Genomic DNA, 26,522 nt, shown 5'->3' on the forward strand with positions numbered 1-26,522 from the left:
GTTCATGTGGTCTCTCTCCAGTGTGCATCCTGAAACAGTGGGAAACTGTCTCAGTGTAATCTGCCCAACAACAGCTGACCAGTACAGTAAGTAGTCATACAGTCAGGCTATACAGACAATTAATTTGATTGGCTTATAATTGCACACCCCCACAATGACATCATAAAAATATTAACTTGTTTTTTAAGATGATTCTTAAAGTGACAGTAACCCTTTAGGTGACAGGCCCCCTTTAAGGAGAGTGGGGCGGTCCTGTCCCCAGTTTTTTAATTTATTGAGAATGTAGGAAGAACAAAAGGGAGTCCGAATCTGGGACAAGACAGTCAGTCATTCCTTGACCAGCAGGCATATTCTTCTTCTTTCGTGTATCATCATCCTTGATGATTGGTTGACAACATTTTATTTCACTACCTAATGTCTGTCTGTCCGATGTCTGTCTGATATACACGCATGCTGACATCACTGATACTAAACAGTGCCCAAATTTGGAGATGACTGACATCACTGATACGGACCGCCGCCATGGTAACAGACGCATGCTGAAATAGTGCCCAAATTTGGAGATGACTCACATCACTGGCACGTCTGGGACTCACATTACTTTATTCACATTACTCTCATTACTTCCGAGACTCCTACATTCAATCTCATATATTGTGAACTCCCCATAACCCAAACTGCACATAATTCTGAGCACATATGTTCGAACAGGCAAGGACGAGTATATACGCATATATTAGGATTCCGTTTTTACCCTTATTTGAGCACAAGTTTTAAGTACTCAATTGTGGAGTATTTTTAGCACTCGATTATGGAATTCAAACAACAATTTGCTTGTGAGGAGGTGTGGTTGCATTGTTATAATGTAAAGGTATATCATTATATATAATTTGTGTATGTGAAATCATGTTAAATAATATAATTGATGGCTGTTAGTGTAATGGGAGGTTTTGTGTTCATTTTAACCCATTAAAACTAGGAAAGCATTGTGTGTCATTTTAGATTTTAACCACATTATTGCGACCGTCAGGGAGCAGTTTACTATGAAAACCTCCACCGGCCGTCCGTCCGTCGGTCGGTCACACGTCACACCTTTGCCCTGCTCATATCTCCGCATCAGTATGACATCACACCACATGTGTACACACACCTTTGTGTACGTTGCTGTGGCAACAGTCTGTTGTTGCTGGTCTGTTAGTGTACGTTAGCAACCATGGTTTTACCCTAGCAACCAACTGTTTACCATAGCAACCATGTTTTTTTACCCTAGCAACCAACTGTTTACCATAGCAACCATTTTTTTACCCTAGTCTAGTTGTACAAAGTAATCAAAGAATGGGTTGACTGGTAGGCTGGTTGACTGCTTTATCTGTGGAGAGTGTATGTCACAGAGTCCTTTTATAGCGATTGAAATCATGATGAGGTCACGATGAGTCATCTATGCCCAAATATAGATTTCTAGGTCAGATGGCCCATGGAGTTTGTGATGTCAAACCTAGCAACCCAATATAAACAAACCTGATGTCAGACCTGAAGTATCCTTTTATACCCATATATGGAGATACAGAGATCTCCATATATGGGCATATTAGAAAGCCCATATATGGGCATATACGGATGACATCAGGGATATCCATATATGGGCATAAAAGGGACAAGGGCTTACAGTTAAGAGATCTCCATATATGGGCATATCAGAAAGCCCATATATGTTCATATACTGATGACATCAGGAATATCCATATATGGGCATAAAAGGGACAAGGACTTACAGTTAAGAGATCTCCATATATGGGCATAAAGGGACAAGGACTGTTACAGTAGATATAGAGATGTCCATATATGGGCATAAATGAACAAGGACTGACAAACACTGAGATCTCCATATAACCTATGGGAATATAAGGGACGAGTACAATGCGTAGCATTGTGAGCTTGTAGACCTATTTTCTAAATATTGTTGTACATTAAAAACTTGAAATGGGTCGTTCTGCATAGTACTTGGGATTTGTTGATGTAAATGTTCACATAGAGTGTAATAATTGGTAAAACAAACTTTTGGCCTATTTGTGGAGATAAGCGACCAACGGTCGCTTATCTCCCGATTAGGGAGTCTTACTGGTTATTTTACACTTTGGATATTCTAAAATAGCAGATCTACAAGCTCATAGCACAGCAGAGAGTGACGTGCTATGAGCTTGTAGATCTGCTATTTAGGAATAATTGAAATATATTTGCCAAATCCTTCAATATATAATATTCTGATAAAGCAAGGATTTAGAAGAAATTTGTAGAAACGTCCTCAGGTCTTACACTGGGTTAAAACTCTGGATATTACTGTGTATAAATGCACAAGGATTAAAGCAAAAGGAATTCTCAGCAGTGAACATTTTTGTCAGGCCAATCCCAATCTGAGATTTGTCAAAACGGTTTGAAAGGAGTCCTCCACACTAGTGCTCTGTTTCCTAAACAATTAACACAATAATTGGTTAAAATCAATCTAAATCTAAGTATGTTCTTGCTGTTCTACATACACCCAACCAGTTGAAGAAATCACAGATTGAAACTTTAATGTTTGCGTGTGTCAAACATCCGAGACAACTGGGGTTACAGTATATGGAAGATGCTTCTAAACATGTATTCTATTGCTAGCTTGACCTCTACTAGCAATAGTAGAGGTCTAATCATTTCATTTGATCAAAATGACTGGAATCAGTCATTTGACCGAGGCTGAGAACTTGATACATGAATGCAACTTTCAGCAGACATTCCCAGATGTTTCAGAGAATGTTTTGAGGCAAAATACTTTCTGTTTTCTTTTTATTATTAATTTACACAACGGAATGTTTTTAACAAATTTCCATGATGTCAAAATGATTGTTCTTGTCGCGCTGATAGACAATAAATGACACACAGTATGGGTTTATCGCCCCAGGCCAAGGCAGGTTCATACACCACTACACCAGTTCTGGGCCCACACATACTTTGTTTCATCATTTTAACCTCTTTCAACCTGGTGTCCCTATTTGGGGCATGTTATTATAGGAGGAAAATAGCAGATCTACAAGCTCAAAACACGCTGTGAGCTTGTAGATCGTCTATTTTCTCTGCCATGACACCATCGTAAGATTACGTCTAAAATAGGGCGTAAGTGGTTAAATAAAAATGACCACAAGTGACTTGCACAGCAGCTTAACTACAGACACTGCTGGGATAGAAACCTCTTAGTAAAGCAACTACACCGTAAAACCTATGGTGCTTTTTTAACTCTTGAGATGTACAAGTGGAACCACAAAGACCCGTAAGGGTCTATGTGGTTCTACACATCCACTCATCTCACTGTTAAATTACCACTAGATTTTACAGTGTGCTGTTCTCTCTAAATCGACATAAATGTAGAGAAAACCACAACCCAGACGCCTGGAAACTTGGCATAGAGAATGTTGCTCCAACAGACTATATGGAAATGGGTAAAACAGACATACAGTATATGGATGGAATAACAGTCGGCTACAAAGAGTATAACCTCTGGTTATACGTTATGCTACAACTAGACCAAATCATGTCTTCATCCAGTGTTTCTCAACTGATGGCTCCTGTGAGTCAATCTCACAAGGACAAGGCCATGCTACAAAAACAACGTACCTATTGTCACTGTCGAGCAGAAACCTTGTATCTCCGAGTTTCAAATGTGTACGATCTTTTGAAAAGTAAAGCCCTGCTTCATCATACAAGACTGTCGCACAAAACTAGTGAAAATAGCAGATCTACAAGCACACAACACCTCGCTGTGCGAGGCGTTGTGTGCTTGTAGATCGGCTATTTTCATTATTCGAAGTCATTTTTTTTAATGATGAATACAAAACGAACGGTTTTGGACATTCAAGGTTTCCATCCGACAACAACGCTATACTGTAGTCTGGGTTGTGGCTTCAAAGAGGAGGACGACGTTTGGGTTCTGCACAATAAACTCCTGATTGCTCTCAGCCATTCAAGCCCTTGTACTTCATAATGGCAACATATGATATTTGATATGCTATTTTTGAATGCATATTCTTTGCAATTCCTTTCCCCGTTGTGATATTTGTAGGGACACCAGGGTTAATGGGGTTGAAGAAGTGTTAAGTCTACACCTTATACGGGTCTATTAGACCCTTTCAGAGTTAAATTCACACTCAGGATTTGACAGTGTAGGGGCAACAAGTTCAGAGCCATTGGTATAGATTAGTACCACGTTACGTTAATCAATCGGTTTCTAAGCCAAAGTAGTCCAAGATATATATATATATACAGTACATGTCTTTGCTCATTTAGACCCAGCTACAGCAGTCAAACATACACATCTCAACATACAGTACATAAGTGTTCATTAATAACAATCACAGGTTTGCTATAAATATATTATATCTTTGATCAGCAGCACAGTATACTAGTATGCACTGTAGACCCCTACAATCTAGATTACCAAAGAGATCTTTGTTATACAGTTATGCAGTGGTGGAAAAAGTTATACATTTCTTTCCTCAAGTAAAAGTATCAGTATTGCAAGTATAAGTCAGGTATTCAACATTTACTTGAGTAAAAGTACAAAAGTATTGGTATCAAAATATACTTAAAGTACCAAAAGTAAAAGTACTCGTTATGCGGAATGTCCTGTTTCGCAAGGACTCGTTGTGTATGAAATGTATTCAAATCGTTTTGAAAACAGCAGCTCTACAAGCTCACAACGGGTCGACACGTTGTGAGCTTGTAGATCGGCTATTTTCAAATAGCCAAAGTTGAAATAGGGCTCAAGTGGTTATTGTATGTAATAATTCAAATCTACAAAGAAACTAGTAACTAAAGTTTTCAAATAATTGTAGTTGATTAAAAGTACAACATTTGTCTCTGAGATGTAGTGGAGTAGAAGTACAGTAGAAATACTCCAGTAAAGCAAGAGTACCTCAAAATTGTACTAAAAGTACAGTACTTGAGTAAAATGTACTAAGTTACTTTCCCACCACTGCAGTTATGCGTGTACCGGAGTCTGTTGTGTCCTCAGGTATACATGATGTAGTTCTCTGGCACAAGGCCAGTCCTGCCACCGTACGTAGCCTGAAGCCAGCCTGGTTCCACCGAGGGGTACACTGCCGACACAACCACAGAGACTGGAGGTTATTATCAGCTAGGGACGAGCAGAGAATGTTAAGAGAGGCAGGGGCTGAAATTTCTAAAAGGGCCTTTTGGTGAAAATATCGAAAATAGCAGACCTCCAAGCTCACAACGCGTCGCACTGCGACGCGTTGTGAGCTTGGAGGTCGGCTATTTTCGGTGCTTGATACCACACTGAACTAAGCATTATCAAGTCAGTACTGGAGATGTGGCGTGCGGCATGGATTTCTACACAGAAAGGAATATTCTTTCAACATACTGTATGATGCTGCATTCAAGTTCAGGAGAGTTTGGACAAGGCTATTCTCTTGAACGCTGCCTTCAGGTATGGCATGGAAAGGGGGGGCATTTGCATTTCTTTCACCATAGTAAAAACTGCATTCATGGTCTGGAGAGGGCACTTTTTACAGACGGATAAAAGGGCAGGGGCTCAAGCCCCCTTTCATGTCTATGTGTGCGTGTGCCTGTTATCAGGTCTGTCATACCAAGTTTATACGCTGCCGTAGGACGGTGTCCTACAGCAGATCTATGTGCTGTAGGCTTGTAATGTAGATCGGCTATTACTGACGCGGGACAGAGTCGTACGACTAAGTATAAAATCAGGCCTTATGGTTAACTATGTCCAGAAGGTTAGGGAAGGACATTGAGTTTAGTTTAGCTCAGAGGTGTCTATGAGTGTGTTTATGTGCGTGTACCCACCATTAGAGAACAGCGCCCCCTGGGGAAAACTGAGTTCATGACTGTGCTCCGCCTCGCATGAGTACAGGGCCTTCGCTTCTCTAACACACAAAGACATAATGATACAGACAGTGAACCACAGCCACAAGCGATAAGGAAAGTCAAGGGCAATTCCATCCATCACTCAATGTTCCGGGGAATGTTCCTTTCCTTCTTTTGTTATATCATAATTGTATTTGTATTATTTTTGTATTTTAGCATTGTTTAACCGCGATGGCGATCCCATAGCCTGCAGGGACCGCGATGGCGACTACTGATCCTGTGGTGAAAATCGTTTACATTTGGGAAAGTGGAGAATCAGACAGTTCTTCATGCCCGATGATGCAGAAATATTGACCCATGCTTATCGTGACCCAAAACAACGTAGAAATTATATAACTAATTGACAATTAATTGATTGACAGCTGACATTCTACAGCCATTTTTGTAATAATTAAAAGCCAAAGAAAGGATAACGCATTTATGCAATAAAAAAAAAAAAAACAGTGAGACAGTTAGTGCACTCAGGATAAACAAGCAACATGTTTTGAAAGAAAGGCTCTTCCTCAGACAAATAAATGTATGTTATCACATACCAGTAAACAACATACAATATGGTTATCAGCAAATGTTGTTTAAAAACTAAATCAATGCAGTATGCTTAAATGTTAGCATTTAACTAATAATATGTTTTCATCACTTCCCCCATGATCTGAGTTTTTGTCAGGAACCACTGAGTTAGACCAATGTCAGATATTATGAACGTAACAGCAGATCTCACTTACCTTCCTCTTATATCCAGAGCTGAGGAGAATAATGCACTGTCACACAGAGTAGCTCTGGATGACAACCTGCAACCCAAGCATTCACACACGCACACACACACAGAAAACACTGAGCTTAAAACACATTCCCTCAGAATGCAGATAAAACTCTCTAACGTGTGAGACACTTACATTGACCCGGGCGTCTGGTAGCCATTGCTACCCACTGGTCTGTGTTTAGGAAGCACATCGGAGCCGCTGCGAGTGTGTGTGCCTTTACGTGTGAGCGTTGTGTCGCGATGGTCCAGTGACATCAGACTCTGTACCGAACCGTGACAGCTCTTGTAATCTGGACACAGAAAGCAGAAATCAGAACCACACTGTAATCACGGATCATTCTTTCATTTGTTTACGTCTCTAAGATGTAATGCTACAAAATGTATAATAATACGATGATACACCAGTATGTAATGTTTTACTTATGTGTAATATAGGACCCCTCTAAAATGAGATGCTGCATCTCAAGGGGACATCCTTTCAATACATTCTGACCAAATTCTGACCATGGAAGATTCAAACCCTATGTCTCTGCAATGGTGGGCAGGAACTTTACCGTTGCACTGCTCAAGTGCCAAACTAAGCAGTCTTCTATGTATCTCTAAAACGCCACCAAAGTTGAGCTAAAACGTCCAGTCATTGGAATGTGAAAGCTGCAACAACCCTTACTTCCTGGTTTTGAAATGTACATCAAAAGCATGACGGTAAGAACTAAAAGAATAAAAATGAGGACTACTATTCACATTTAGATCTGCATTTTGGGAAAGGCCTCTATAAGCATTCACCCAATCAGCTGGCTTTCCTTGCCTATTGCATAAGAAAAAGAAAAGCCATATGACAATCACGAGAAGCACGCACCTTCCGAGATGTGCAGCGATGTGAGTGAGGAAGACGCGGACAGATGGTAGGGAAACAGGGATGAAGATGAGGAAGAGGAGGAGGAGACAGTTCTATAGGCAGCCCTGCGCTCCTTAGACGGGGTGGCGGTGGTGGTGATGGTGGTGGTGGTGGAGGTAGCGTTTGCAGCTCTGGCCTCCTCCGCCGCCACAGCAGCTCTCTGCTCCGCAGACTGCTGGTTCTCCAGACAACCCACGGAGGAGGTTCTCTGGACGGGTCTGCTGAGGGAGGAGGTTCTGACGGAGGCGGCCGCTCTGGGCTCCTTCGCAGAAGACAAAGAGGAGATACTTCCTTTCGCAGGTGGACTCCTCTCCAGTGTTGAGTGTAAGGTGGATGTGGAGGAGCGAACAGAGGAGTTCTGGTGTTGGCTCAGGGAGTGGTTGGAGGAGGTGCGCGGCAGGGAGGGGGTAAGCTGAGGAGAGAGGACGCTGTCCGTCTGTCCCTTATAATCCTTCCCATTGGAAGAGGGATGGGACAAAGAGGAAGAGGACGATGGCGCGGGAGGAGTTGCAGTCTTGGGGGCCGAGGGAGAGGAGTCTGGGACAGCAGCAGGTGAGAGAGGAGGGGAGGTCTGGGACAGTCCGTTCTTTTCGGAGGAATGGGATGACAGCGATTCCTGGCTGCCCATTGGAGTCGTACTGGGGCTGCTGCTGAACGTGTCACCTGGAGGAGATAGAGATGAAACATGAGTCACATTCTGTTGTTTGGGATAATTTTCTGTTTCATTTAGAGAGATAACTTAGAGGAAAGTGAGGATGCAACCATCTGGAGGAACCTTTCCTGTGGTCCTAAGGTGTTTGGATATCCTGAATATTACTGTATGAATCAAAATTCTGCATCTCACTAAAGTGTCACATGTTGTTCTTCTATCAACTTGAAGCTTGAAGGTAAGTTAATACTTTGTCACTTGATTGTCGTACGATAAAAAAAAGGGTTAATCTCAACAGATTTTTTTAAAAGAAATGAATTGCAAATTATGTCATTGTTGACACATAAAATGCAGATATGATAACTTGTAAAACATTCTGCGTAATGATACTAATGATACTTTAGCGTGTGTGGACTCACTGTCATTGTCTGCAAGGCAGAGAGCCGGAGGGTAGAGGCGGGCCTTCCTTTTCCCAGATGACAGACAGATGGCCTTGTTCCTCCGTGGAGCAGATCGAGATGACGGGGCCTGAGTGAGCGGTACCGAGAGGTCCGGGGCTTCACCAAAGATCTGATAATCAGAGAGATGGAGATGATAAGGGGTGTGTGTGTGTGTTTGCGTGTGCGTGTGCGTGTGCGTGTGCGTGTGTGTGTGTGTGTGTGTGTGTGTACCTTATTGTGGTTTTCAATGAGAATCTCTACCACAATATTCTGGAACTTAATGTTCATCATGGCTGCCACTGTCTCTTCCTGTGATCTCATCAACGTGGGACCAAAGATCACTCCCAGGTTAGAGACAGTCATCAGATTCTGATTGCTGTGAGTGGAGACACTGGAGAAAAAAATAAACAGATGAATAAAAACTAGCTCGCTTTCTATTCTTAGCTCAAGAAACATTCTGCATGCTAAAGACATAAAAAACAACAAAATAGTTTTTAGAAGCACGCACGTGAGAAGGTGTTTGGTCAGCAGGTTCAACATTTCTCTGTTTTTGTCTGGAAGTTTGTAGACAAGAGCGTGAATTGCATTCACACGATACCTCTGATCATCAGACTCTGAAACCAGACGAGAGAGACATGCAGTCAGATTATACATGAGCAAATCCACAATTGTTTTTTAACATTATATACTGTATGACTTGCAGTCAGGCTTCAAGAACTGTCACTCCACATATACTTATATTTTACTATACTATTAGAAAGGAAGTGGATGGGGAAAAGTCTGTGGAATAGTCTTACTGGAATTACGAAGAAACTTTGATACCATTGACCATCCGATACGGCTGCTAAAGGTAAAGGCAACTGGCTTTGACAGCAATGCACTTACAGTAGTTTCTTGGATGACGTGCTACCTCACATGAAGAAAACAAATGCTAAATGTGAGGTACCCCCAAGGCAGTGTGCTTTATGTTAATGACCTTAAATCAGCTTGTTCCACACATCTATTTTTGTACGCTGATGACGCCGCTGTCCTTATGTCCCATCAGGACAGAGTAGTTGTTGAAGAGACCTTGAACAGTAAGTCAGAGTGAAAATGTGTCTGTCCAGCAATAGGTCTTTAGTCTTTCGGTCTAAAATCAAGAGACAAAGACTTCCAACCATGGAAGTGAGGATAGGGGAATCTATGGCAGCGTCTGATATCTGAGCTATATGCTACAGTACATACTTTTTTCAACATACTTTTGAGTGCATCCACAATATTATGTTTCATTTCGGACTTACTAATCATGTGGTATCGAACCATATGGAATCTGGAGGTCAGCTTAAGTACTACACATTTTATGTTCCTGTTTCAACATTGTGTATAGCAGTGTTTATTGTACATGTCCTGATTCAACAAAGAACACATCCACATTCTAGATGTGTTTCATTGATGAGTAACTGATGTTACACCAGATGTTTGGTCGCTGCCCAGCCCCCATGTCAATTCTGGTATGGTGTCATATTGCATTGTGGGACATTCAGTGCATACTGTAATATTTCCTGAATCTAGTATGCATTCCCACAAACTCTCGAGTAGCTACTAAGCTTTCGCACATACTAAAAAGTACTGACTTGGTTTATGGGATTTCTGACACAGCAAATCATTATGACAAAATATAATAACTTTTACTTGATTTACCACTATAGGCAGACAGACAGATGTAATTCCAGGCAGGTTTGGCAATTCTTTTTTGTATGCAGTTGGGAGTTTTATGGAATAAGCCACAGTAAGAGTCTTCAAGTCGTGTTTTAAAAAGATGGTTAATGTCTATTTGTACGCCCCAGTACCCCCCACCCCTAATCCCACAACGTAAATAAGCAGTTTGGCTTCATTGTGTTTTTACCATTCGTGGTTTTTGTATTCCTGCAGGGCGGCTTTTGTGTGTGTGTGTGTTTTAAAAGAACAAATAAAGAAAATCAATCAGACAGACATGGAAAAACTCATCTTACTGGCTGCCTTGATGAAATCTTTGTGCAGTCTGTAGGTCATCAGCGGCTCTGCCAGGCATCTGAGTGGACGAGGCCGGAGGGAGAGAGTGAGTGAATATGAATATATGACTTGAACCAGGGGTTTTCAACAAGTGGTCCATGGACCACTGGTGCTCCATAAAGGTTTTGTATGTGGTCCCTGACCAAGCATTTAGTAATGTAGGAAAGTGAGAGTGAAAATGTTCTTCCACTAAATGACCTGGTGACCTACAGTACAATATGATGATGAATGTGGTCAGTCGGAGGTCAAGAAATTCCACAGAAAATCTCAAGAAGGGGGAGTGTAGGCCTACCGGATTGACTGATTGAGTCATCATTATTAGGAAATGTGCTCATATAATCACGTGTCTGCTCTCTCATACAGTACATAAGATAGGAATCAGTGTATCAGTTAAATATGAGTTTAGTGGAAGGTTGGATAAAGTAAGAGAATGAGATACGGGTAACTGTGAGATAGGAATAGATCAGTGGTTCTCAACTTTTTATCCTGCAACAAATTAAATCAAGCTTTTATCATTTAATTGCAAGCTTTGTCGCTTACATTTTAATTATTTTTTGCAGGCTTAATTATGCCATGGACCACTAGTAGTCAGTGGACTATTTGTTGAGAAACAGTTGAATAACAGCAAGTGTTACCAAAGCACTAATCTTTGTTCATATCCCCATTCCCCACCCAACACAACAGTAGTCCCTAGGTTTATTCTTATTCAGAGTGGTGGTCCCATGTTTACAATCAGTTGAAAACCCCTGAGTTAAACCCTTTAAGACTTGAAGCCGGTTCTACAAATCCCTTCTAAATCAGTAGTCGTCACATTTTCTTTTGAAAATGTTGCAAAAAATAGCAGATGCACAAGCTTGTGTCCCGGTTTTAATGGGTGGGTTTTAAGAGAGTGAGTGAACAAGTGTATTCATGGGTGACAGTGACAGCATGTGTTACCTGACGTAATTCTTAAGTCCACTGGTGATAGTCTTATTGTCCCAGATGTCTGGATCCAGCACCATGTCAGGAGGAGAGCTGGCAGCTACAATGCAGAGAAGTTACTGTATGTCAGTCTCTATGCGACATTTGGGCGGCAGTAGCTCAGGAGGTAGAGCGGCAGTTCAATCACAGGCTCCCCCAGAGTTAGTGTCGAAGTGTCCTTGAGCAAGACGATGAACTCCTAATTGCTCACGATGAGCATTGAGCAGTGTGTGTGTGTGAAGGGGTGAATATAATGCACAATCATTGTAATGCGCCTTAGATAGTAAAAAATCTACTGACTACAAGAATTTACATTTCATTCCCTTAAACTGCATGCATTTCAATCCAATTCAAATCAGATTGTTCAATTCAGCTCAATTCAATTCAGCACAGTGCAACCTTTTGTTATGCTCAACTATAATGTGTTTACAATGTAGACCACCACACAAAGAGTGAAGATTTTATATCGTAATTCAATGCATATTTGATCAGGAATCTAATAAGGTAGCTGGGACACCAGGTGAATGAGATTAATTATCTAATTGATGATAAAGAAAAGCAGCAGTAATTGGTCTGTTTCTTACCAAACACAGTGGACATCAACCGTTGAACTTTGGAGTTGACTCCTCCAATGCGGTAAAGCCCCAGAGTATTAATACCTGTCACATCCCACAGAGAAGAAATTAGTTACATATACAGTCAGGGGCCTAACTAACTCGACGCCACCCGGGCACGATATGACTTCCGGTTCGTTCTAGCTGAAGTGGCGGAAGTGCTGCGTTTAACGGAAGTTACGTCATGCGTTGTAGTCTTGTTTACATCCCCCAGCAAAAGAAACACAAATAGATTGTAGCTCTTAACTCGCTCTTAACTCATCTACTGCTTATGACTAGTTTGACGAGTTATATTTATGGGTCCATTCTGCTTATGACGAGTTTGACGAGTTTGACCTAAAAAAAAAAAAAAAAAAAAAAACGATTTCAATCGCGATTTTGCATGTTTCACCTCCATACAACCCCATCTTTCAAACAGGGCAGCCATCTTTGTTTACATAACATGTAAAACATAATGGCTGGTTTCTCATGAATGCCTGAACGGATTTCCAATCGGATGTTTTTGTTTGAAAGCTGTGAACATCCTGCACACACATGGTGCATCATATGTGCATGGGCGTGCATGATCCGTGCACTATAAATTACATAGAAGTCTATGGAGACTTCTGGTGGGATAGCCTGAAAAAATGGCATTCAAAATGGCAGGAAATGAGTTAATAGGTGTAACGTTGTCCGAATCGATGTTTTTGTTTGTATATTGTTTATTGTGAGCGCAACTGACGGAGCGGGTGAAGTAGAACAGACTCTTTCTGCTTCATATCTATCCCAGGCTTTTCTCTTCGAAGATGAGTAAGCCTGGCTACGCAAGGCTATTACGACGCAGAGTCATTTGGGGCCCACCCCCACATCGGGCCGAAGGTTATTGTTGGCAGTATCTAAAATTCAAATTCAAAACTATATTTTGGACAGTATATGGAAGGTGGGGAACATCCATTAAAACATGTATATTACATCTTTTAATGGATTTTGACTAATTTTTAATTGTTATTGGCAAAAAGTGAAAACTGGCATGCTTTTTAAAACTAGGCATAAATTAAAAGTGATTATTACCTCTAGTTTCCACCAGTTCTATACACCTCTTCACAAAGTTAAACCCTGCCTCATTGAGAAACGCTGTAGAGAGAGAGAGAGGGAGACACAGACACAAACACACACACACACACACACACACACACACACACACACACACACACACACACACACACACACACACACACACACACACACACAATATAATTTACAATGAATCTACAAAAATAATCACATTTTGCTGAATATACTGGTGCAAACGTTCTTACACATTGCCATACTTACTCTCTTCTTTCTTGCTGAGCAAAGCAGGTAGAGTGTAGATCTGAATAAAATAATAGATACATAATCAGGTATTTCATACTGTAAAATGTTTTTGGTTATATATTGTAGATCAGATAAAACTATATGTTCCCAATAAAGTGTCCTTAAATCAAAACAGATGACAAACAATATCTGATGGGATCTCAGCCCAATTGGAGTATATCAAGTCAGTTTCCAGAAGTTATCAATTGTAACACAAAGCAACTTTTTGAAGGGAAATACTTAAAGCTGCATTATGTAACTTTCCTCTTCTACCCCGGATTTGTACCCGGTTTCCTGCGCAAGAGCTGAAGCTTTTACCATTGAGCTAATAGAGCCTGCCTACTTGGATAAAATGAATCTTATCTGCACATGGCAGGTCTATGACGTATCTATGATGTATGACTCTGAATTTGGTTAAGGTTTCAGCCTAACCTGACCTCATTGACTTATATTAAAACTCATACCATGCCAAAAAGACGATTTCTATAATAAAATCGTCTTTCGCCTTCCCTGCCAATCGTATTTTATCGTCTTAAAAAAAAAAGCAAAAATGAATGCCTGAACGGATTTCCAAGCAGATTTTTTTGTTTGAAAGCTGTGAAAAGCATGCACATGTGTAGTGCATGATCTGTGCACGAATTCGTGCACCAGCGTGCACACTATTTTTTAACCCTTTGTACCATTTTGGTGGCGAAACAGCAATATAAGAGGTCCCACTTTACATATGGCACCGACTGTGTTAAGTTAAAGTTAAATATATAAACCACAAATGCATTGAGGTGCTTCCTTGGCCTGGACAAAACATTTGGTGCAGATCAGTCAGACTGTTGTCTGGATGGCTCGCCTCCTACAGAGCCACACCATAATCAGAAGGCAGAGATACTGATATGAAAAGTGAGAATGATATATAGTAGAATATGACATACGGGCTCCTTTCCATCCATGGCCTCCAACCACAAGCGTCTGTTGGACTCAGAGAGAGCCTGAAGGGTGATGACTCCATGTCTGCAACACAAAGCAACATAATCCACACCACACATCTACAGCTGTCAAATTACCCATTGAAAAGATGGCTTCTACCATGACAATTTAAAGAATTGAATCATGTGGATCTCAGGATCCACCTGGGAACAGCGTGGCTCCAATGCTTATCTCAATCTTGGCTCCATTATGGATTGCAAAGTTGTAACTCGATACTCTACTTGAGTTTAATAATATTTTTTTGTATTTGTCGCATTCCTAAGACAAAAATGTGATTACCGTATAGTAAATGTACCCCCGTTGATTCCGGATGGGGACCCAAATGCACGGCACTGGATAGGGAAACCGTCAGGGTAAGTTTACAAGAATCACATTTTTGTCTTAGGAATGCGACAAAAAACTAAACATATTATTGAACTCAAGTCTCCGTGGCATGAGTAGTCAATAGAAAAAAAGTCATTTTGGGGGTGAACTACTCCTTTAATCATACATTATTTCTTCTTTGAAGCTCTAGTATTTATACTGTGTGTTAGCTTGGAGATCAGTTCTTGTGGGCAAGTGACACCGGTGTGCGACAGAGTATGAATTAGGCATTATGTTGCATTCACACTATCAGCAACAGAAACAACAAAGCGACCAAGCGTGGTCACCTACACACTGTCGCCGAGTCACTGTTGGATTGTTACTCAACATGCTCGCCGACGTCATCGACGTGTCAGGCGTTAGTTTGTATCATCTTCATGTCACTGCCTTTCATTGAAAGTGAATGGCAGTTATTAGCAGTCTGTCGCTGACCATTGACATCCTGTGTGACTGTGAACGCAGCATTACTCTTACTATACTCCAGGACATGCTACACACACTCACATACACTGCTTCAAACACACAGTAGAGTACAGTACACACATCCTTCCACCTTCTCACCTCTCAACCACCTCGATGTCAAAGCAGAAGCGTTTGTCGATGGAGTCGGTCTTCCGCCGGACACACGAGCGGAGCCTGAACATCTCTGGACCCCCACCCACCACACCGTTCTGTTAACACACGGTTACAACATGAACATCTCTGGCAATCTCTTTGCCAAGTTGATCAAATATATTATTGTTGGTACCATCTCACCTGTCTGCTGGATGGCCTGGTTTCTGTGTTGCTCATAGTAAACATCTTAGAGCTTTTCTCATAGGTGCAGTAGTATCTTGTCCAGGCACAGCCCAGCGGACCTGAATAACATGACAAAATCTCATCAAAAACAGTCATTGCTTTGTTCATATTTTCTTTCTGTAGAACTATGTATTAAAGGAGTAGTTCACCCCCAAAGACTTTTTTTCTATTGATTACTCATGCCATGGAGAGTAGAGTTCAATAATATTTTTTGTTTTTTGTCACATTCCTAAGACAAAAATTTGATTCGAGTAAATTTACCCCCATTGATTCCGGATGGGGACCGGGGGACCCATTTCGAAACTGGTCCCGATCCGGAACGAATGGGGGTAAATTTATTGTTATCACATTTTTGTCTTAGGAATGCGACAAAAAACTAAAAATATTATTGAACTCTAGTCTCCATGGCGTGACTAATCAATAGAAAAAAAGTCATTTTGGGGGTGAACTACTCCTTTAAGGATGCATATTTAGGGGGCGAGAAATAGTGTGTGTGTGTGTGTGTGTGTGTGTGTGTGTGTGTGTGTGTGTGTGTGTGTGTGTGTGTGTGTGTGTGTGTGTGTGTGTGTGTGTGTGTGTGTGTGTGCGTGCGTGCGTAACTAAAGGTAATTATAACGCTGTGTGTGTCCCTGATTGTTAAGCTTGGTACCAAAACTCTAAACATTCACATTTGCTGGATGCAGAGTGTGGTTAACCACCAGCCGCCATCAACCTCTATAGAGGACTAAAGCCTGATGTAAAAGATCACGCCCCCTGAGTCACAGAAGTGTTTTTAAAGGAGCTATAGTTAACTTTTTCATTGTAGGGCCGACACTTTGTTTACATCCTAGTCTATAGACTAGAATGTAAACAAAGTGTTGGTCTGACAATGGCCAAAATGATTATTTTATGATTATTTTACGCTTTTTGTGGTCATTTTTGAATATAAACACATATATGAAGCTTATTTTTTTATAACATATTTTCGAAACATTATTTTTATTTTAGCATCCGTTTTTCAAGAAAAAGTTAACTATAGCTCCTTTAAATCCCATTTTTGAACATCATTTCATATAAGAACGGTGTAAAAAAAAAAATATATATATATATATATATATTTATGATTATGAAGCATCAACTGACGGTTACCAAAGTTTTTCGGTAGGAGAGTAAGCCTAGCGTTGTCAGTTCTCAGTTTTTTCATCAAACCAACTAAATAATAACACATATTATTAACAAATGTCACAAAATCTAAGGAATCTCAGAAATGTTTTTGACTTTGACAGTTAATCACATGATTTTTGAATGTCGTTTTTTCTACTTCCGGATACCGGTGCAGGATCAATGTAATTCTCCCAAAACACGGACTGTATCAAATACACTGTAAATACTTGATCTTATATGACGTAAAAAAACTTCTATGGGATTCTGAATGGTAAAGACACATGTGACCCACGGGGCATGGGATTGACGTCAGGCAGTCTTTGGCACTCTATTTAACCTAAAGAAATTGCAAAAAAAATGCAAAAACAGCAGATCTACAAGAGTTGCATCGTGTTGTGCACTTCAAAAACCAAACAAACATATATATATATTTTATACATTTTTTTTGCACACTGACGATGGATTAGTGCTCAAACATGTGGGTATACTGGGAGTACTGGTTTTCTTACGTTTCTCCTGTATGTACAGATATCCCTCCATGGTGAACTTGCCGGGAGCTTTGAAGTCCGCTTCTGCAGAACGGATCCTCTTCATTAGTCGCTCGACTTCCACACGGGTGCTCTCAAAGTTATTACGTGTCTAAACACAAAACACACACACGCACACACTTAATATATTCAACATACTGTATATCTCTACTAACAGAGAGTTTGGTCAGCTTGTACTGAATGGCAGACTTACATTCTGTAGGTTGAACTGGAGCTGCTGCTTGTAGGGTTCAAACTCGCTGGCCAGCTCGTAGCCCTCATGGTAGAACGTGAACAGCCCCTGTAGGAACGCTAGCAGCTGGAGGAACACGATGAGAAATGTGATGAAGTGGTGGGGAAAGGGAGGGCAGTAGTCAAAGGAAGTTAAAAAATGAACGGTTCCCGCAAAACAGATCAAATGAAAATAATGAAATTAAATTGCTACAGACTGTGTAAGCCCAGTTAAGCTTTGTCCTTTGGTTTGGTTTGCCAGTAAGCGGTGTCTGTCTGCTACCGCTGTTGTTTATTTAACGACAACGATTCTGTCTCTCTCACTCCCTCTCTGAAGCCCGATTCATACTTCGCTGCCCAGCGGTGCCGCGAGTCAGAAACAGCCGACCTGCAAGCTCACAACGTGTCTCAGAAGCGACATGCTGTGAGCTTGTAGGTCTGCTATTTTCGGCACGCGACACCGCCGAGCGACGGCGCATAAATTACGCTTCAGGCGGAGGAGATCCCCACACAGGAAGTGCCAGTGAGGGAGCAGGAAGTGGGCTCAACTGATATGCATCATGTAAATATCATTATCATTGGACGGTATGTGTTTGAGCTTGCGTGTGTGTGTCCTCACTCAGTGATATTTGCCAGTATGTGTTCATTAATGTCCTTACTATGCTTACTGCTTCATTAGGCTGTTTACATGCACAGCAAAGAGGAATTTTCCATTGCATTTTTCTGTGATGCAATCTTGCAGTCTCAAAACATTCTCTCATCATTCATTCTCTCTACTATAGGCCAAGGCTCGGTGACAGAAAGCAACCCACACAGAAATTACAAATAACATTTCTCTTCAATATGGGTTACTCTCTGAATCATAATAAATCTAGACAAACGTAATAAAAAAAACATTGCAAAAACAATACATTCTTGGTCTAAAGATGTCTAAAGATGTCAGCTACATTTGAATAAATATTAAAATGCCATAAAGAAATATATTAAAAAGAATAGGGGGGAGACTGAGGGGTGAGGTTGTGTTACACCAGTTAAATTGACTAAGAATACTTAATCTTCACCATTATTACATCACAGTTATAATCACAGTTAACATAATACAGTATATGTATAGTACGGTACATAGACAGGCATTTTGGACCAAATGACACCATATCAGAACAAATCATGTCTACAATTCTCTTAGATTGGAAGAGATAAGGATCATATCAAATGGGATCCATGGCCTAATTTATGTATCAAATGACTAGAAAGGTTGAGAATCACTGTCCTAGTTGGATATGAAAGGTTTGTGTGACTCACCGGCTCCACAAACTCAAACTTCTTCCTCTCCTGCACTTCCTGGATCTTGAAAACATACTGCAGCGATGCATCGTAAAACACCTGCCGGTCCTTACCCATTTGAGAATCTGCCTGCAGATGGACAGAAAACGCAGAATATGGTTAAATCCGAGTAGGCATTATTATCACGGCAATCTAGAGGTTGTCTTTGTGGTGTATGTACAGTACCTCCTGCAGCTGTGACTCTTTCTTTTTGGACGACAGGCTGAGGTGTTTCTCCAACACAGAGTAGTACTTCTCTGTCTCCTTGTCAAACTGCTTCTTTCCCTCCTACAGTAGAAATGGTTGAGAAATATGGAAATTAGCGTTAGCAAAAATATAGACGCGTATGGAAACTGTTTTATGCCGTGGCCAAAGGTCAATACATTTGTAAAGTCTTAATCTTTATAGAAAGAAATATGTTTCACATTTATTTATTTAACAGAAAATTGATATTTTCTATAGGACTGAGATACTGTACTAGGACAGAAAAATGGAAACATAAGGAAATTTAAGAGTGATTTAAATGATGGAATGCTGCCAAAGTAAACAGGAAAGTTAACCCGCACAAGTCTTTTCAAGAGCTAAAGCTCAGAAAACATAATTTGCTGTCATTTTATGGAAAAATAATCATTTGTGTCTGTGGGTGCAACTGCACACTTGTGTGCAACGTGCCTGCGCGCGCGTGTGTGTTAAGAGCATATTTCTCACACACCCCTGTTACATTCTATGGACTAAGGAGGCATTCAATTCACCAGTATCATGTATCATCAGAAATTAAAACAGAACTCCTCCGTTCAGCCGAACATAATCGTGCCAAATTCTGTTCATCGAATACTTGCTTCTATTTTTCATATCTCTTAACGAGAGGGATGGATTGAACAATAACATGTGGGACAGCTGCTGAAACCGGACACCACATTGTATGTTTACAGTATCTCTCTCTCTCTCTTCGCTCAGATCATGTCCGTTCCCATGACCTTGTTACTGACACAGGAGTGTGACCCATCGCGTGTCTGACGGCCAAACTGGACTTTCTGACCACTTTGTGGGAGAAAGACTAGCAGCTATGAGCTCATTACTGATCACGTTCTGTTCTCTACAGATGAGATGATGACACGCATATCTTGAGGGGTTTATGAGCAAGCTGTTTGACAGTTCAGAGTCCAGCTCAAGCACACTTTGACTGGCCACACGGCTCCAGAGACTGTAGCTAACCCCAGCTAAGGCACCATGCCATGCCTGCCCATTGGATTGATGCCACCAGTACTATTTTAGTTACATTATTATAGTCCAATGACAAAAAGTAAAGCCCCATCCATCCAATATATTTTAACATTTATTTCATCTATTTTGGCTCGTGTGTGTGTGTGTGTGTGTGTGTGTGTGTGTGTGTGTGTGTGTGTGTGTGTGTGTGCGTGCGTGCGTGTTCGGAGCTAATCTCGCAAGTCACTGGACCGATCAGCGGCACATTTCCTGTTCACAATGCCAGTAGGCCACTCATTTCTATTAACATACCGGGATGTTTTATACTTTTTGAAATATTTCACTTGAATGTATAATGAAGTTAATTTAGTGAGCATGAAGCTTGTCAAGAGAGTACATGTCAAGCTTTCATGTAGGCCTATACAGTGTGTATTATTTATTTATTTAGTTTATTATTTTGGTGTCAGCATGTTGGCACTGGAAATACTGTTATTTCTAAAGTGTGTCCCGTAAGGGATGAGCTGTGAAAGGCAGCCAGACACGAAAATGTAATTATTCATTCATTCATATTATACCTTGACGGCTCCTATCTGCTCCTTACGGAACCTCTCCAGGGGTGAGATCAGTACGTCGTCCGCATTTTGGATCTGGGGAGACAGACCGAGTCAGGCTCAGGTTTATTCAACACGTACACTCTCTAGGTTCAGTATTAATATGACAATAGACACTTCAACTGTCTGACTAAATGCTCAATGTATACTTAGTTGTGTACTGCACAGAGGTGTCACATGCTGAAGTGAAAATAGCACATTTGCACAAGTTTTACAAGATTTGCAACTTGTCGCAGTGTGCGCTTGTAGATCAACACAGGCGGCAACTATGGATAAATCAGGCTTAATCATTTCAACCCCATGCACAACCTTCATTAAGGGTTGCTCAATGAAAAAGAACAAGTGAGAGGGGGGGAGAAGAGGAGAGGGAGAGAGAAAGAGAGGGAGAGAGAGAGGGAGAAAGAGAGAGGGGAGAGAGAGAGGGAGAGAGAGACTGAAGGCAAACACACACAGGCTCCTTTTATAGTCTTTCCCATGCCAGACTGGACCCTAAGTCTCATAGGGGAATTGGCAGAATAGGTTCCACATGCTTTCACTGCAACCAGTCCATGCACACGCACACACATCTCTTATACCACCCTAGTGCATGTGCATGCATGTGCCGCGCACACACACACACACACACACACACACACACACACACACACACACACACACACACACACACACACACACACACACACACACACACACACACACACACACACACACACACACACACACACACACACACACACACACACACATTCCAGTCACTCCTACAGTACACAAAGCCCTCTGGTTGAGTTGGGGTCTTTAAATCTACTTCACTATGGAGCCCACATGTTTCACGTAGTTTCTTAATTTGCATAGGTGAGGCCTGTTGTAGGGGGTCCACTTGGGATTGGGATACCAGGCCCAATGGGTACACTGGACCTGGCTGGTTATCAAATGAAAAATATTATCTATCAGCCAAGGAAGCCTTCAGACACTGAAGGAAGCAAGGGTATTGTCACCCCAGGCCCCTGGGATTCTGACCTCCCCAAACTGTTTGAACAGTTTAAATACAGTTTAAATACATGTATTCCCCCCCCCCCCCCCCCCCCCCCCCATGTCAATACAAATAAGAAATACAATACTAAGGAGCTATGTTGATAAAAAAAAAGGATACATCAAGTAGTGCTGGACAGTATGTCGAGTTCAACAACATGATTGAAATATATTTTAATGAACAATATGAAATCTTTCAATGGGGTATGTAAATATGCCCAAATGATCTATCTCTCTGTTGCTTCCCTGTTAGCCTCATCCAAGATGATGGAAGTCATTCATACATGAACATGATACACACCGATCAGAGGTCAAGTAGTTCTGTTTAACAGCAGGGATAGGACCATATTTATACACTTAGATAACGGGCCCACACCACAGAGCCAAGCTGTACTCATAATAACAAGAAATACAAGAAATACCAGGCCAGCAGACAGTAGCATCCTGGAATATTGACACACTGCTAGGACATAACACATGAGGAGGTTATTTGTCTTTCTCCTTGTAATAATATTATTATTACAAGGAGAAAGACAAATAACATCTTCACATGAAGACGACACACAGTCTAATACACAACAAGATAGCAAGGAAGGACACATTTAACAGGGAATATAAAACCTTATCCCACAGTCCACACCATCATGACACCACTTTTACATCAAATTGCCCAATTGTCACTTGTGGACAACAGCTGTTCTGTTGTTTTAAACTGTACTGTCATACAACCGTATCATAGTGCACATCACAGATGATTAATTTTCAAGCACAGGAAGTAAGTGACTTTGACCTTGATAAACATCTCTCCCTTCATTCAAACTGGTATTGAATGGACTACTGCTCCATCCAAGTTCAACATTGTTCATTCAAGACTAGCTGCCAGCAAGAAGGACAATGTTTGGCATCTAGTAGTAGTCAGCTGAATTTATTTGTTATTATAATCACGGTACATTTCAAGCATTTAGTTGATTAACAAAACATTATTTTAACCAATCTGTATGGTAGAGTATCTTAATACTGTAGATCAGGGGTCTTCAACAGGGGGTCCGGGACCCCTAGAGGGTCCTTAAGAATTACTACAGGGGGGCCACCAAATCCTTGTGTGATAGGATAATTCTTTTAAATTTTAAATTAACAACTTGAACCCTCGCATCCCTATTCCGAGGAGAACTTTAGCCAAAAATAGCAGATCTAACACAAAGCGTTGGGAGCTTGTAGATTGGCTATTTTCGGCAAATAGGTTTGGTGTAGAAAAAAAAGAGCAGACCAAGTACATAGTGAAAGGTCAGGTTTACAAAATATCGACGATTTATGTGGTTAAATGTCTTAAAATACACATTAACATGAATCCAACATAGACTGATGACAGTGCTGTCACCCACCCTGAGCTGAACCCACAATTCAAGAAGTTTGACTACCCAATAGATAGGCTCTGTGAATTACTGTAGTCCCAGGTTTACATAAGGTGGCATACCAAATTAACTAATTTGATTGACTGCTCCCGTGCCAAACAAATGAAACTATGGGGAAATGAACCGGAACAGGAAACGAGTATACCACCTTCTGGAAGATTGGGACTATATGTATTTATGCGCAGACCCTGAGCCCATCCCCTGAGCTCAGCAGGGCAGCCACTCACTTGGTCCCTAATGGCCAGCACCAGTGAACCCCCACAGTCTACACACACACACACACACACACACACACCTGGAGATGCCCAGAGCACTGTGAGTCATATTCTTCAACTGCTGCAGCGTCTTTAACATCCAATTAATTCACATAATACACTGTTGATAGACTGTACACATATACATTGTTGATAGTTTGTACATATACTCAGTGTTAATAGACTGTTAATAATGATTGACTTAAAGTGAGGTTGATTTTTGTATTTACATTTACAATTTTCCGAAATTTGCTCCAATATTCGGCCGACAAAACGCAGCAGTGTGCAAAGACCTTTAGAGTTCAATTTTTACACTGATAGTGACTCTCATCTTTACTAAACTAAACCTTAAAAGGATCATGACATTTTTTATTGTTACATTTTTGGGATTTGTTGCTTTTGTTTTCATTTTGATTTACACAGGAAAGTGTAGAGACAGGAAGTTGAGGGCACAGAGGGGTAATGATGATAATATGCAACCCTGGTCTCTAGACAGAACTGAACCAGGGAGGATGCTGTGATTATGTGTTTGACTGCACTATCCAGCTATAGCTGCCGGTTACACCTCTTTATAAATATCCTCACAAACATACATATATATGAGCATGTAAGAATTATACACAAAGTGAAACAACCTCTCTCTCTCTCTCTCTCTCTCACACTCACTCTCTCTATCTCACACAGACCACAAAAATAATTACCAATCGTCTTCTTTCCTCTTCCATAGTGCTCAGAAGCTGAGAAAATTCCTTTAAGGATTGGGCTGCAACACACAGTGTACAAGGCCATTAGAATAGAACAGGGAATAGAATAGAGTAAGGGGTCTTCAACAGGGAGTCTTTGACCCTATAGGGGGTCCTCAGAGATACTGCAGGGGGGCCACCAAATCTACTTGTGACAGGACATTAACCACTTGAACCCTAGCCTCCCTGTTACAAAAATAGCCAAGCTTGTAGATCGGCTATTTTTGGCAACGAGGTTTGGTGTAGAGGGAAAAAAGAGCCTTTGGACTTTACTGAAGTAGTTTTGGACAGAAACAGGATGACGCAAAAAAGGAAAATGCGAAAAGAACTGCTGGTTAAAATGAAACCATTCAGTTCAATAGATTGTCAAGCAAGTTCAATTTGTTATTTTGCCACATTACTTACCTATATTCATCTCATCATCAGTCTCAGCATCCCCAATGCACTCAAACTGGAACTCTTTCAGAGATTGAGAGAACCTCTGCACAGCCAGAGACAGACCTGTGTAAAGGAAGGATAGTATAACTTGATGTAAACTCTGTAAGTAGGCTAGGACTGTAGCCGCTAGGTATCACTTGCTTACACAAACTGATCTACTGATAGCATTGTGTCACGAAGTGCGACAGTGTAAGTGAAGCATTCACAGATAAAGATGAAATTTAACACACGCACGCACGCACCACCCCTCACCACTGCATTGTTTCTATTTCAGCATCAATGTGGCTACATATACTGTAGTACTTATCAAGTCAAGTATGTAACAAAACTTTTTGGGAGAATTGTGTAGTTGAAACTCTTCTAAAGGTGCAGGTTCAAAGCCTTTCTCATTTTCACATAATATGGAGGGATTGCACCGCAAAACTTTCCCCCCATTTTTGTGACACTTAAATAATACCAGATAACTATTAATTTAAAACATGTTTTGACCAAATGTGACAATATGAATCCATGCTGAATATCTAAGTTTGAACCATATATACATTTGTATTCATACAACACAGCACACAAGCACATCATGACATAATATATTATCATAAAGTATGTCTTCATTCCCTTTCAGACCATCTCACAAGTCACAACACATTTTTCTGACCCAATTCAGAGGTGGCCTAAGCAGATGTAGAAGCCACCATCTTGACAGTAGGCTACAATAATTTGATTCTGCATCATCTAGGTCCATGTGTATAGGGTCTACTGACCTAAACCTCTTAACTGAGAGAGCAGTAAGCCTGTGTTTAAGTTAACTTGGGGTAAAAGTGCAATCTTCACAAACTAAACGTTATAATGCATATTGTGTGGTTTTACATCGTGCTTTTGTTTGATTTGGGAGTCTGTGGAAGCAACTGGTTCCTTCTTTGTGGACAACTTGCGATCTATGAGTCCATGACATTCCAGAGAGATTATGCTAATTGCACTAGGAGACATATTTCACTTAGTGACACTGTAATAACAACGTGCAACACCGTTTGTCTGGCCACAATATTAGTACCACCGTTATTTGCAAATGCCAAAGCATATTATTACGCTGTCTCTCAACAGTCGAAAAACAAGAGCCCTCAGTCAAAAGGTTCTATTATGGTCCATTACCAGGTGTATGATACGAGGCCTACTGCTACAGCTACACGATAAAACAAATAATAAAATAATGATAACATGATGGATTGATTGCTATAGCATTAAGAAGGTACAGTTCTATACAAAATGATTCTAAAAGGATTAAAGCCAAGAAAGCACAATGGCTTCCATTGGGGTCCTGTGTAATCAAATCAAATAGAAGTAAGCAACAATCTATAAAGTCAAAGTCTCAAACTAAAGGTTGTTTTTGTTTGCCTTTTTCGGCATCATGGCATTGATTTGCCAACACTGTGATAGTTATCACAGGTAATTAAATGAGATCAAAGGTTCTCCAAGCAAAGCAGGCTTGTTTTTGACGCCCAAAACCCCCCACAAAAAATACATTTTTACTCTCCTTTTAACTTACTTCTCAGGGCAGATATGAGCATGTTTCCATCTTTGATAAGGTCCTTTATGAATCTGTTGGTGCGTTCCAGCTCTATCTCATGGCACTGCAGTCTGTCTCTAAACTCTGGACTGTCCACGAACGAGTCACTAAACTCCAGCGTCGGCAGACCCATCGCTGAATAAATATGATGATGCACTTTGTGTTCTTCTGATTAAAATCCTCGGCAATGAATGAGGTACAAAACACGGAAACGTTTATTTCAATGCTCGGAGGTGAATATTAAGAGTGAAACTTTCTTCCAACTCCTTCTTTTCCCTTCTTTTTTT

The 26,522-nt window shown here is 40.8% G+C and overlaps 1 protein-coding gene across 1 annotated transcript; it reads right to left on the bottom strand.

Moving 5' to 3' along the window:
- Positions 1-3,767: 3,767 nt before the first annotated feature.
- On the bottom strand, positions 3,768-26,522 carry arhgap42a (Rho GTPase activating protein 42a). The gene is made up of 24 exons (XM_080749819.1): positions 26,215-26,522; positions 24,639-24,734; positions 24,192-24,253; positions 20,760-20,831; positions 19,168-19,269; positions 18,961-19,071; positions 17,642-17,746; positions 17,410-17,539; positions 15,716-15,816; positions 15,521-15,630; positions 14,542-14,620; positions 13,595-13,634; positions 13,331-13,393; positions 12,251-12,325; positions 11,643-11,727; positions 10,667-10,725; positions 9,184-9,289; positions 8,907-9,066; positions 8,655-8,805; positions 7,548-8,249; positions 6,825-6,981; positions 6,654-6,719; positions 5,851-5,930; positions 3,768-5,126 (listed from the first exon to the last, which is right to left on the bottom strand). The coding sequence occupies exons 1-24, from the start codon at positions 26,366-26,368 to the stop codon at positions 5,038-5,040; spliced, it is 2,955 nt and encodes a 984-aa protein (XP_080605945.1). The 5' UTR covers positions 26,369-26,522; the 3' UTR covers positions 3,768-5,037.

The sequence above is a fragment of the Nannobrachium achirus genome (assembly GCF_963921795.1).
Source record: "Nannobrachium achirus genome assembly, chromosome: 19".
NCBI lineage: Eukaryota > Metazoa > Chordata > Actinopteri > Myctophiformes > Myctophidae > Nannobrachium > Nannobrachium achirus.

Bases quoted from the DNA above. Each gene is read 5' to 3' on its own strand.
- arhgap42a (XM_080749819.1), bottom strand. From the start codon at position 26,368: ATGGGTCTGCCGACGCTGGAGTTTAGTGACTCGTTCGTGGACAGTCCA. The intron at 13,394-13,594 runs GTAAGTATGGCA...CTCTCTCTACAG, and splicing joins GCTCAGCAAGAAAGAAGAGA to CGTTTCTCAATGAGGCAGGG. The intron at 9,290-10,666 runs GTAAGATGAGTT...GTCTGGTTTCAG, and splicing joins AGATTTCATCAAGGCAGCCA to AGTCTGATGATCAGAGGTAT.